Below are 12,027 nucleotides of genomic sequence, written 5' to 3' on the forward strand. Positions count from 1 at the left end.
CATCAATCACAAGAAAACATTCCTTATACGTCATGAGCATTGTGTGATAGGTTACACAATGGTCAAATTGTGTTTAATTACATCAATTATAAATTTCCTAATCGTAACATTATATTATGGCAAGAATTTATTACTACACAAATATAATGATGATGCCTAAGTAACTGTCGAAACATATTTCTTACTTCTTAAATGCATTCGATCACAAGAAAAGCATTCCAGACATACACCATGAGGATTATTGATAGGCTAGATAGTGCTCAAATATCATTTAATTGCTGCTAAAAACCACAGGGAATAACCTGATAGCATTTAATCATGATGTCGAGGAAAAGGCTCACTCCAGCAGGATGCATCACAAAACATATGTTTTGCAACCAAGCAAAGAAATGGGTTTTCCTCATAAAAAATGGAAAACTCACCAATATAATGATCCATTTTTCTCAAACATATCTCTTTAATTTGCTTTTTATATATTGCTATTAGCGTAATTCTCTTTACCAAGCCAATGTGGTTAGAGACATATCTCATACCCGACCCCAACCCTACCACATAAGAGCCACTGCACAAACTACTACTGAAAAGCTTTTTAGAGGCGTCTAGGAAGCCTCTATAGAGGTGGCTGCCGCAACAATTTCTAGAGGCAGCTCGGAACAAGATCTCTCTCTAAAAATGGATTTGTCTACAAATAATTTTTTTCAGAAGCGGATGTTGTTCCTAACCGCCTTTAGAAAACAATTTCTAAAGTCGGCTGTGTTTTACAACCGCCTCTACAAATCTTTAGCGCCAGTATTCAACGTTCAGATTTCAAATAATAATTACACATTTAAATTGTCTGTGTGTGTATATATATGCCCATTTCACATGTATGTATATACATTAATTAAATTGCACCAATTTCAACGCCTCTGCAAGAAAACATAGTTTAGAATGAATGTTTCGAAGAACAATAACGTGCTTGTGCTGCCGACTTATTGAGACGACGACCTATTAGTTACATTTTTAGGGTGTCTCGAATATCGCCAAGTGACCTTCATGTACCCTTAGACATAATATCCACAATCTACAGTCCCGGTACGTTGCTTGTCGCATTGCTCCGATGAAGCATGTTTTGCATATTACATTAAAATATACCATGTAATTCTGCAGAAACATAATCAAGCACAATAATGTCTAGGTACTAAGTTATAGTGGGGCGTACCTATCAATGTGATTTGATACACAACTCCTTCGGTTTTTTTGATTATGCTACGTGCCAAGTGTAATGTAGTGCGTATATGCCCTGTTCGAATTTATTTAACCAAGTTTGTATTAAAAACTCAGCATAATATATGCATATCTAAGGTCCATATACGTCTGGAGAATGCACAGGAAGTGTTCATACATGTCCACCTCCTTGTCTAGTGGGTCCAATACCTAAACCATGTCTATGCTGATATCAACAAATATACAAATCTAGTGATTACGGCATGAGTTGAAGCATACAAATACATAAGTTATATGTAGTCTATCAAAGAGAATACATATGTAGAAAACATGGTAAGGAACATGATAGAATCGAACTTACTCAAAGTTGAAGGGGCAAACTACGAGACCAATGTCTTCCATGCTCTTCCAAGGTCATGTAATGTACATGACAACCTTCAGCATATCCGACTATTCTTTTGCGACAGATTCTCTCTTTCTCCTCCATAGTTTTCCCTTCCACTTTCACTTTGTCATTCAATTTCCACTTTTTGGGGTAACTAAAGTTTATTTGTGCAATTCTTTGAGGGTCTAGGTATCCATGCTGAATTCTCTAGCCAAGTTTCCTTCCTAATGTTATTTGCATTCTACAAATAACATCGAGGGTCAATATATAAACATGTAAAGATTACAATTCTGTCAAATGTAGAGGCATTTACAGGCACCACACGCGAATGATATTGGTTTCTAGCTCACCAAGCTGGAACATTGTCTACACAGCGTCAAGGTCGAAGGCAATTGTTCCCAGAGGGCCTCCAATTGTTTTTTCAAGAATTTTGCACTTATCACAGTTACATTCATAGAAAGTACACGCAAGTACCAATCATGTTATTTTGTGCATTTATATGGCATAGGGCGGTCGAGCCATTTTGCCCGAACATTGCAATTTTTGTGCAGCATGATCCTCTCCTCTTCCTCATACATCCTCCAATCCTAGAATAGGCATGTTAGCGTTACACAATGGGAAACCCCTCTCATCTATTAAATCCTTCTCCCCTTCTTCTTCCTCCTCACCTCCACCACTGCAATTCTACAGAATTCTTCCACATCCCAACACCACCACCATGGCCCCAACTTGAAGCCCTAGAAAGGATCCATCCCTCTTCCTTGAAGGAGGAACTTCCACCAATAAAGAAGACCTCCAACTCACCAAAACCATCAACCAAGTGGCTATGATGGTGTACATCCTCGATGTGCCATCTCTCGATGTAATACCATCAGAGAGGATGCCCCGGAGGGCTAAGGGGTGGGGGTCGGGCTACCACCCTAGGGGTTCACCAACCATTGGGCTACTCCCCTTGCCCTCTTGCTCGACATTGCACTCTTTGTCTTCGAGGATGGGCCTCTCCAAGGGTGCCCCTTGGTCTATGACATTGAAGAGACCCACCACAGGCCAACTCGGTCTGAAGAAAACACTCAATGTTCATCTCTTTAACAACATCGAAATCCCTGATTACTTGCCTTTGAAAAAGGATCATCGGGAGTTCGTATGAGCTGGGGTCACAATGTACAGGGACATCTCTAGTGTAGAATACACTACTACGCCAAACTACACGATGGAGACATGTGACATCTGGGCCAGTTTTGAATTTGGCCCATAGTGGCCATGTGCATGTTAATGAGATGTCGTGGAGGGTTTAGTCCCACCTTGGTTGTTTAGGGTGGGTTAGACCAACATGTAAGGCTTCTATAGTCCATCCCACCATCCCCGAGATAATACTTTTACGCGAAGCGACAACGAAAGTGTAAGTGGGATGGTGGTAGGTGTGGTTCACTCAACGTGCAGAGTGGATCTTAGCTGTTTGGACTCTAGGGCATTACAAGACACCACCATTCAAGCCAAGACACAAGATCGTTTGTTGCAATACTTTGTAGCTGATGAATTCTTCATTTAAATTTGTTTAGGGTCCTAAATATTCATTTGGAAATCTTTAAAAGTGAATATTAGGGGAATGGATATACCCTACACAAGTGACTTTTGGGTGGAGTTGTTAGAGAAGTTACGCATGAGGCCACGTACATGTCTCATGTTCGGATCCCACTTGCATGACATATTTTCGTGCAAAATTGTGACTTGTAGGTTCGAATCCCACTTGCGCATATTTTTTGTGTGAAAAATCGTGTGAATTGTTACCATGCCATGGGCTAGTGGGGTATTCTCAAGATTAATTTTTTTTCTATTTTTTGGCCCAATTTTAGGATTTTTGGAAATCCTCATCATTGCCGGTTAGTAACGTGAACTGTTAGTGATGGCAATGTCATCATCGCTGATATATCACTACCGAGAGTCAAAACCGGTGGTGAAAGGGGTTTCAAACCGGCTGTGGTGACGTTTCTATAGTAGTGGTCCATCGAGTCTGCAAGCGGGATCCGATGGCACAGCAAGCCACCTTCCATCAACGAGTCGCTAGGACAGTTCAAGAATAGCGATCATGATGATTCTCCAAGTTTATGATTGAAAGCTTTTAATCGCCATGGGAAAACTTAGGGAAAACAATAGGTGACTAGATGAGAAGGTAGCGGAAGAGAGGATATATAGCATGCTTAGATTTAGAAGATAGTTTTCGTTCCCTCAGTCTTAGCACCAATGCAAAGCTTAGGCATCTCGCGAAGGCCATGAGGAAGGAGGGCATTCTTTTTCCACCATCACCATGAATTCCCAATGGCCATCACAATAAATTAGGCACTGAGGTCAGTTTGCTTTTATTTCCCACTCCAAAGTTCTAATGTACCTAATTTAGTTTCAAATTGAGTAATATTGGACACACTGGTGTCTCCCACCAGTAGAGTCTCTGTGTTTTCACCTATGTTGTTTATGAATAAAATCCAGAGACATTTTCGATGAAGTGTGGGAGTCGGGCGACCCCTCAAACTGCACAAACACACGGAGGCACCACATAAGATGTTGTACATAGAAAAATACACCACCACACAAAAGGTTCCCCTCTGCTTCTAGACCTCGGTTTGATCTTTCCCTTCACTACTATGTACATGTGCTCTGCTTTGATGTGTTTAAACCTTCAAAATTAATAGGAATCAAGTCCACACTGAAAGTAAAGTTTTGAAAAGTGACATGTATATAACCTTTTGATATAAAAGGCCACTATAATCTTTATTTCCTCATAGATACACTTATTCTTGTGGGAAAAATCATATATATTGACTAAGCTATTATGAAGTATGATATGACATTGACATGGAAATCCAACCTTTTCTATTTAACATAGTTGGAGATTTTGTTTTTTGATAAAATGCCAAAACCAATAGCTTCACAACTCCTCAATAGTGAGAAAAATACCTTCCAAAGCCATATATGTAATCATACATGTTAAAACCTTCTACATACTGCTTGTTATTGTCTTGAGTTTGGTCAAGTGTTTTTGACGCTCGTTGAGAAATTTATCATGCTCCCAAGATCAAGATCACGTACACACCACCAAAAATATGTCATGCTCCTACATTAGAAGTATGCAAAAACATGCCTTTTATGTCCACCAAGTAAATACTTCAATGTTTCTGAGATGCAAAGGTATTGAAAAATAACAATAAAAATGGACACATGAAGGTCCAAGTATAGAAAAAATGAAAATGAAAATTATGAGGACATGAAGGCTCATTTACTGAAAAGAAAAGTAAACATGTCTCAAAGTAACCATAAGTAGGGAGAGAGAGAGATCATGCTTGTTAAGGAGTATAATAAAGTTTATCATCATGTTCCATGCACATGAACTTATTCATGCTTGGATCCAAGCTTTCACTTTACAATATATGTAATTCAAGTGTGCACTCATATCTTTCCTACCTGAGCTCTCCACATAGCTTGTAGAAAATCTAGAAAAGAAGGCAATACAATGATATGCCTTGGTAAGGAATCATACAACATTGAGTGTTGAGAGAGTACCATTTGAGGAGTATATGTGAGCTATGCTTTAATTTGCAAAAAATTAAAAATTCCAAGTTACTAAGATGTGAAATTGGAATGATGACTTTGTTTGAGAGCTGTTCCACTACTCAACCGCTGAAAGGTATATATTAGCCAATCCACATATCCCGCAAGTATAAGGAATGTTTTGGAATAACACCCTTATGCTAGCTTCATATCTTAAATAATTATGTCCATGTTTACTTTGTTTCCAACCTTCACTCGAGGATGAGAAAGAGCTACTTGTGGGGGAGCTTGTTGATGGTCATTATGGCTTGAATTTGTATGATTAGAAACGTCAACAATGTCTCACAAATGATAGGATCCAAGCAAAGCATGAACATATTTTATACAAATAACTTGGTCCCATATGTACTTGCACTCTATTTGATCGTATGGGAAATATGGGAGAAAACAGAGGCTGGTCAACCCACACAGGGGGTCGGCCAACCCCCATGTGGCCATAGGGGTCAGCTCTAGTGAGAAGCTAGAAAACAAACCCTAGATCATTTCTAGGCCATCGATGGAGCTTGTGCTTTCTTTGTAGAGGAGATATTCAATGCATAAGGATTGAGACGGACCCTCCATAGTGAAAACTCAAAATGACAATATCTCCACATCACCCAAAACCCCTACATGAGAGGCAAACTTCCCCACATATTAGGGGGGGTCGGCTGACCTCCCTATTACACCATCTCACACTACACGTCCATGCAAAGAAGCAAACTTCCCCACATCTCCACCATCCATTCAAGGTCAGTTTGATCCAAGGGATGTACCCCCTCACTCTAAAGGCACCATGGCGAAGATGCACATTCTACACTTAGTCAACACCCTACATCAGTTGTAGTATAGAAAATAGAGAGAGAAAGATTGCAGTGTGGAGCAGTACTGGGTTTGTTGGCACCTTCTCCAAGCTATACCTTTGCAGATGTGGGCTTGTCTCTATGTAAGCATCTGGGATCTCTACGGTAATTGATCTCTAGTTCTGGTAACTTTGTACTTAAGTTGTTCATTGGTTCATCGCTCCTTGTTTTTTGAGTTGTCTAGCCTAGCTCAGGGAACTTAGTTGCGCAAGGTTAGAGTGGCAAGTTATAGTGTAGACATGGTGTCTAGGCTATATGTCTATGGCTTGCCCCATGGATTGTTTATGGTAGTCAATAGGTGGTGACAACCTTATCTGATCTCTATTCCACCATGTCTGAGCAAGTTTTTAAAATAATAGGTCCACCACTACTAGGAGGTTAGGTGTCATCCTCACTCCTTTCCACTACTAAGCTTCATCTAGTCATCTCGGCATGAACAATCTTTTGTATACCTAACCTATTCTAGTTATCATAACCATAGAAATCATGTCTACCCAACCTATCATATACCCTTGAATCATTCTAGGATGAACTTGACTCTTTGTTAGTTAACTTTACGTCCCTGTGGAAATTAATACCTTGTAATACTCCAGGGTGAAAGCTACATTAATAGCTGTGTGCTTGTGGTTTTATTTGTTTGCCACTATTGGTGTCAATATTTCTAAAGATCAATTAATAGGCTATAGTGAAGTTATCATATAGCTTGAGCATTGATGAATATAACAAGAATAGACATACCACTAGTATAGTGTTAAGCATGTAGCAAGTAGGTGTTGCTCTTGCCTTTTCCTACTAGTTGTTGGGTTGCCTCTCCCTATCACTAGCATTGGGCCACCTACCAAAAACTCCAGTGCATTAGGCCATAGGCACGGTTGCACCATGCGGAATCTGCTTATCATCCGGTTGTCGATCCAACCTCAGAAGAGAAGGGGAGTCAGAAGTGAGTCGCAGTGCTGGATCTATCCATCATCAACTAGCTTCACCTTTGCTAGGGTTTTGATTTCACATAGTGAGAATATGAGAGAGGGAGGGAGGAAGACAAGTGGCAGATGATTGAAGCGCTATTGAGATGAGGAAAGGATCGGTTTCTGTGCACTTATCCTTCAAAAATAATTTTTGGGTCTCCTTGTCGAACTCACGAACATCTAGCGCATTGGTTAAGTAACGAGCCTGTGGAGCCCGAGGTCTCCATTTCGCGCCCCTAGTGGGACAAATTTTTTGCCATTTTATACATTTTTTTGCCCTTGTCAGCCCCTAGTGGCTCACTATCTAACTGATCAACATCGTTGTTGTCATCCTCAGCCACATCCATCCCCTGTATTGAACCCTCCTCAGTGTCAAAAATAGGAGCAGGAGCAGGAACTACATTAACATGTACACTAATGTCCTCCCCATAATGTACCCACCAAGTATATATACAGTCTATGCCATTCAACAATATGTGCTTCTTCACATTGGGCTAATACAGGTACTTCTGATTAAGGCATCTAGTACATGGGCAGAGAATCTCATCATTCTCACCAAATTTTTCTTTAATGAATTCCATGAATTTTTTGACACCATTGACATATTCAGTAGAAAATACTGTGCTGTGCACCCAACTTCTATCCATTTGAACATGCATTGCAGAAACACAAAATTTAATAAGCCTGCACACAATTCATATGCTGCAGTATAACAAAATCCTAGAATAGATGGCATACACATGGCAAGTATGGAGGAAGGTTGCCGGCGGCGGGAAGGCACCTTGCAGCAAGGCAGCAAGCGGTGGGAAGGGATGGTGGAGATTGATTGCTGCAGCTGCAGCCTACTCCATAAATCCAGCTACCTTCCTCTGGCAGTGGCCCGCCGCGGGACTCACTGTCGTCGGTGGATTGGGGCGGCCGCTTGTCGGAGCGGTGCTATTCGCCGTCGCTGGGCTGGGGATGACCGCTCCTCGTCGCGGTGCGATTCGTCGTCGCTAGGCTATGGACGACCACTCCTCGGTGCGGCATTGTCTGCTATCGGAGTGGCACGGCATGGTTTGCTGTCGAAGGGATTCAAGGATTAGGGATTCAGGCATTAGATTGCTGAAGTCAACGATATTAAAATAAAACGAAACTATTCTAGTTTCCAACACATATGAATGAAGTATTGCAGTGGTTATGTGTGCGGCACCAGTTGCGGGTTCGATTCTCAACGCCGCACTATTTTTCGGACCACCGATTTAACAAACAGATAGCTCATGGCCACGTCAGCAGGCCACACTGGCATAATATGCATGTCAGCATGCCACGGTGGCATCAAATGTGGCAATGACACATCGTGACGAAATTAAACTATCACAGATTTGGTCCGTTTGTAAAATAGTGACGATCCATAAGCTTCGTCATAGAATCTTGGGCTTCGTTCTAGTAATCTGGGACAAAAAAAAGTCACAAAAAAACTATCATGGATCAACAAAATTCTTGTAGTGGTGGCTTGGCCTATGCGTGTGGGCTTTGGCCTGAGGGGCTTGGAGTGATGGGCCTTTTTACCATTTGGTTGTGGCCCTATTCAATATGCCACGCAAACAACAAGATGCAATGTCATTTCTTCCATATTCCCAAACCTCCAAAGTCACCACCTAGCCCGTCTCTCTCCAGTTGTGATATGCGCTTGCACAACTACTTCACCGACCATGGAGATGAAGGGTGTTCTCGAAACCTCACTTACTTGGTGTGGCCACCCATGCTTGCCGATGGGTGCATCTACCCTTGTTTGAAAGAATATTGAATAATCTTTTTATCGTGTGATACTCATACACCTCAATTGGACTCTCGATGAAAGAGTTAGACTACAACAAATTTGACATTCTCTGACTACGTATTTCCAATAGATCATATAATATCTGTCATGATACATGATTCATGATGCTTCGGTTACAAAAATCGCTTCATCACCTATCTTTTGTCTTTAACCATGTTCTATTATGTTCTGAATTTTGTCCTCATAGAACTTATGACAATAATTTTTTGCCACTAATTTATGCTGATACAAAACTTATTTAGCAAGGTAGGAAACTCATAGTAAATCAATTTGTCACTAATTTTTTCATCATATAGAACTTATTTAGCGAGGTAGGCTAGACTGAACTGATAGCAAGTTTAAGGTCAACAAGTTATTTATCAAAAAGTTTTAACAAGGAAGGATTTTTGGGTTGTTATACAATCACTACAACCATAATAAACTATCTACAATTAGTCAGTTGGGTAATCTATTAGTCTAAATTTATATGCTTGTTACGCTGACATCATATGTTTCTAACCATGGAAAACAAATGGGGGCAGCTATACAACAAACACTCACTACCAACAAATTAAAACAATATATCTTTAACTACTTTCCTCCTACAGCTTGAAACACACATGAACTCTAGAGCTTTGAAATAATGATCATCCTATAATTGTTTTGAAGTCAGGCATCCTCCTCCAAGGAGTGAGCCTTGTACAATGTCATGATTATATTCTATTATGTTATTTATTTCTTGTGGTTCTTTAGTAGTAATTAACCAATATTTGACCACCATATACCCCATCGCACAATTCTCATGATGTATGCATGGAATGTGTTCCTTGTGATTGATGCATTTATTGAGTAAAAATGTGCTAAGTTATCTATTCAGGAATAATAGATATATTTATGTAACAGCTAATGCTAGCTAAAATATAATGGTGTGATTAGGAAATTTATCACCACTATAATCAATAAAATAAATCATTTCTATATTTATGCAATAGTTAATGGTAGCTAAAATATAATGGTATGATTAGGAAATTTATCATGACCTAGCCTATCACACAATGCTCACGTACGATGTATGCATGAAATATTTTTCTTGTGATCTATGTATTTATGAAGTAGAATATGTTTAGTTATATACACCACATTACTATAGTGAGTAAATGCTAACCATAATACGGTGGTATGACTAAGCATTGCTATAAGTTGTTCTAAGCTCCTCCTTGATCTATATATACAAACACCACCCTTCCCCTCATTTCATATCAACACCAGAGCAACCATTTCCACTTTGTTTGCTGATTTTAGTAGTAGCAAGCTAGGTAGGAGCTATGGCACGCAAAAAGGTGAATCTCCGGTGGATCTCCAACAACGCTACTCGGCGTGCAACGTACAAGAGACGCTACCAGGCCTTGACAAAAAAGGCTGGTGAGCTCGTCACACTCTGTGGCGTCAATATCTGCATAGTGGTATATGGTGATGGCCTGGCCACACCAGAGGTGTGGCCCTCTGATGCAGAGGCCAAGAAACTCCTCAAGAAATTCAAGGACATGCCAGATGTTGGCAGCTTCAAGAAGATACAGAATCAAGAGGAATTCCTCCACAGTCGCACGGTAAGGCTCCATGAGCAGGTGAGCAAGTTGGACCATGAGAATCATGAGCGTGAGACCTTGGTCCTCCTGTATGATAGCTTGGATGGATGCTGCCCAGGCCTCGTTGGCACCACCAAGGATGAGCTGATTAGCCTTAGGGAGATGGTGGAGACGAAGATGAGCAAAGCCAAAGCACGACTCCAGGAGCTTGTCGTTGAGCAGGGAGCCATGCCAGAGCCATTGCAGGTGATGCAATCAGTTTCATCCTCATCGTGTACACAGGCTTCTCCCTACACCTACAATGAGATGCAAACCATGGCACCACTAGAGGAACACCAGTTGCAGCAAGACTGGCCGATAGCCAGCCCAGGCCCAAACTTTGGGGAGATTGGCACTATGCTCTATAGTGCCTTTGTAGGCAGCAGCAGGGACGCCAGCGGCAGTGGGTGTGAAATTATGCAGTCTTACAATCTGGGTTCTTGCTCAGGCCTCCCGTGGGCGCTGTAGTAGAAGTCACATTCTCCAATGATTTATGTCCAGCTCGAAAATGGTTTTGGTTGCATTTATCTGTTAGTCTTATGGATCTTGTCTTAGAGTCACTCATTGCATCCCATGTATTGTGCTTTGTCAGAGAATAGCTCGTGTCTACATTCATGTTGTTTCGTTTCTAACAATATGTATGCATGCATCCACATGTTTCCCTTTCAGTTGCTTAGATAAATGATATTATATTACTGGTGGTTCTATTTTATATGGTATTGTTGCTTTATTTTGCACATATCCAGAATATGTACCAGGCCTCTAGAAACTACCAGATGTTTTGTACGAATTATAAGGTGTTTTGATTCTATTGGTGCTATAGGATAACATCTCGAAAAATTGATAAACAGGTTTTACCGGTTGTTGTTTTGTTTCTTAATCAATCGTGTTTCTGTTTTTATTATTTTTATTTTATTCCGTATATCTCGTATTTTGAAATCCAGATTTTTTTTTGGGGGGGGAGGGGGGGGGGGGGGGGGGGGGGGGGGGGGGGAGAGAATATTGAGAGACGTTGTAGACTTGCAGTCTGGTCGTCGTGCAGAGTTCCTGGACATCACAGTTGTGCAGCAGAGTTGCTTTTGGTTCGCTCAGCGGAGCTCCTCGGTTTCCACGGGTAGGTCTGGGTCATAGCTGGGGAGCGACCAGCGAGGCACAGCACGGCACGGACCAAGGCGTAGGCGGGGCAAGGGCGGCAGGCTGCAGCGGAGCAGCAGGGCGCTGGCCGCCTGGCTGCACTGCGGCTCGTGGCTGCGTGGACGTGTCCACGGCAGGTTGGCAAGCAGCAATCCAGCGCTCTGTGCTTGTGTTTGGGTGGCACAGCTGCTCATCTTAATTCGTGTTCATTCTTGTTCGGCTCCGGGGACGGGCTTTGTTTGGGGTCGTGCGGCGGATTTGGTCGTTTTCGGCGATTTGTTTGTGGACTTGCTCAGTGCTTGTGTTTTTGGTGGCGCAACTACCGATTTAATTTATCAGCGGCCCGGTTTGGCTTCGGAAGAGTTTTGGCCGTGAGTATTTCTTCATTGTTTCTGATTTCAGTATTGTTGTTTTTTAATTTTCAGTATTGAAGGACGCTGGTGCTGGTTCTCCGGGAGCCCTGTTCCGC

General features: G+C 41.5%; 1 protein-coding gene across 1 annotated transcript; it reads left to right on the top strand.

The window, feature by feature from the left end:
- Positions 1 to 10,096: 10,096 nt before the first annotated feature.
- Positions 10,097 to 11,260, top strand: LOC136485667 (MADS-box transcription factor PHERES 2-like). Its single transcript, XM_066482514.1, has one exon. It carries the CDS (start codon positions 10,125 to 10,127, stop codon positions 10,890 to 10,892), a length of 768 nt encoding a protein of 255 aa, XP_066338611.1. The 5' UTR covers positions 10,097 to 10,124; the 3' UTR covers positions 10,893 to 11,260.
- The last annotated feature ends 767 nt before the right edge of the window (positions 11,261 to 12,027 follow it).

The sequence above is a fragment of the Miscanthus floridulus genome, chromosome 10, assembly GCF_019320115.1.
Source record: "Miscanthus floridulus cultivar M001 chromosome 10, ASM1932011v1, whole genome shotgun sequence".
Classification (NCBI taxonomy): domain Eukaryota; kingdom Viridiplantae; phylum Streptophyta; class Magnoliopsida; order Poales; family Poaceae; genus Miscanthus; species Miscanthus floridulus.

Coding starts and splice junctions, on each gene's coding strand:
- LOC136485667 (XM_066482514.1), top strand. CDS start 10,125: ATGGCACGCAAAAAGGTGAATCTCCGGTGGATCTCCAACAACGCTACT.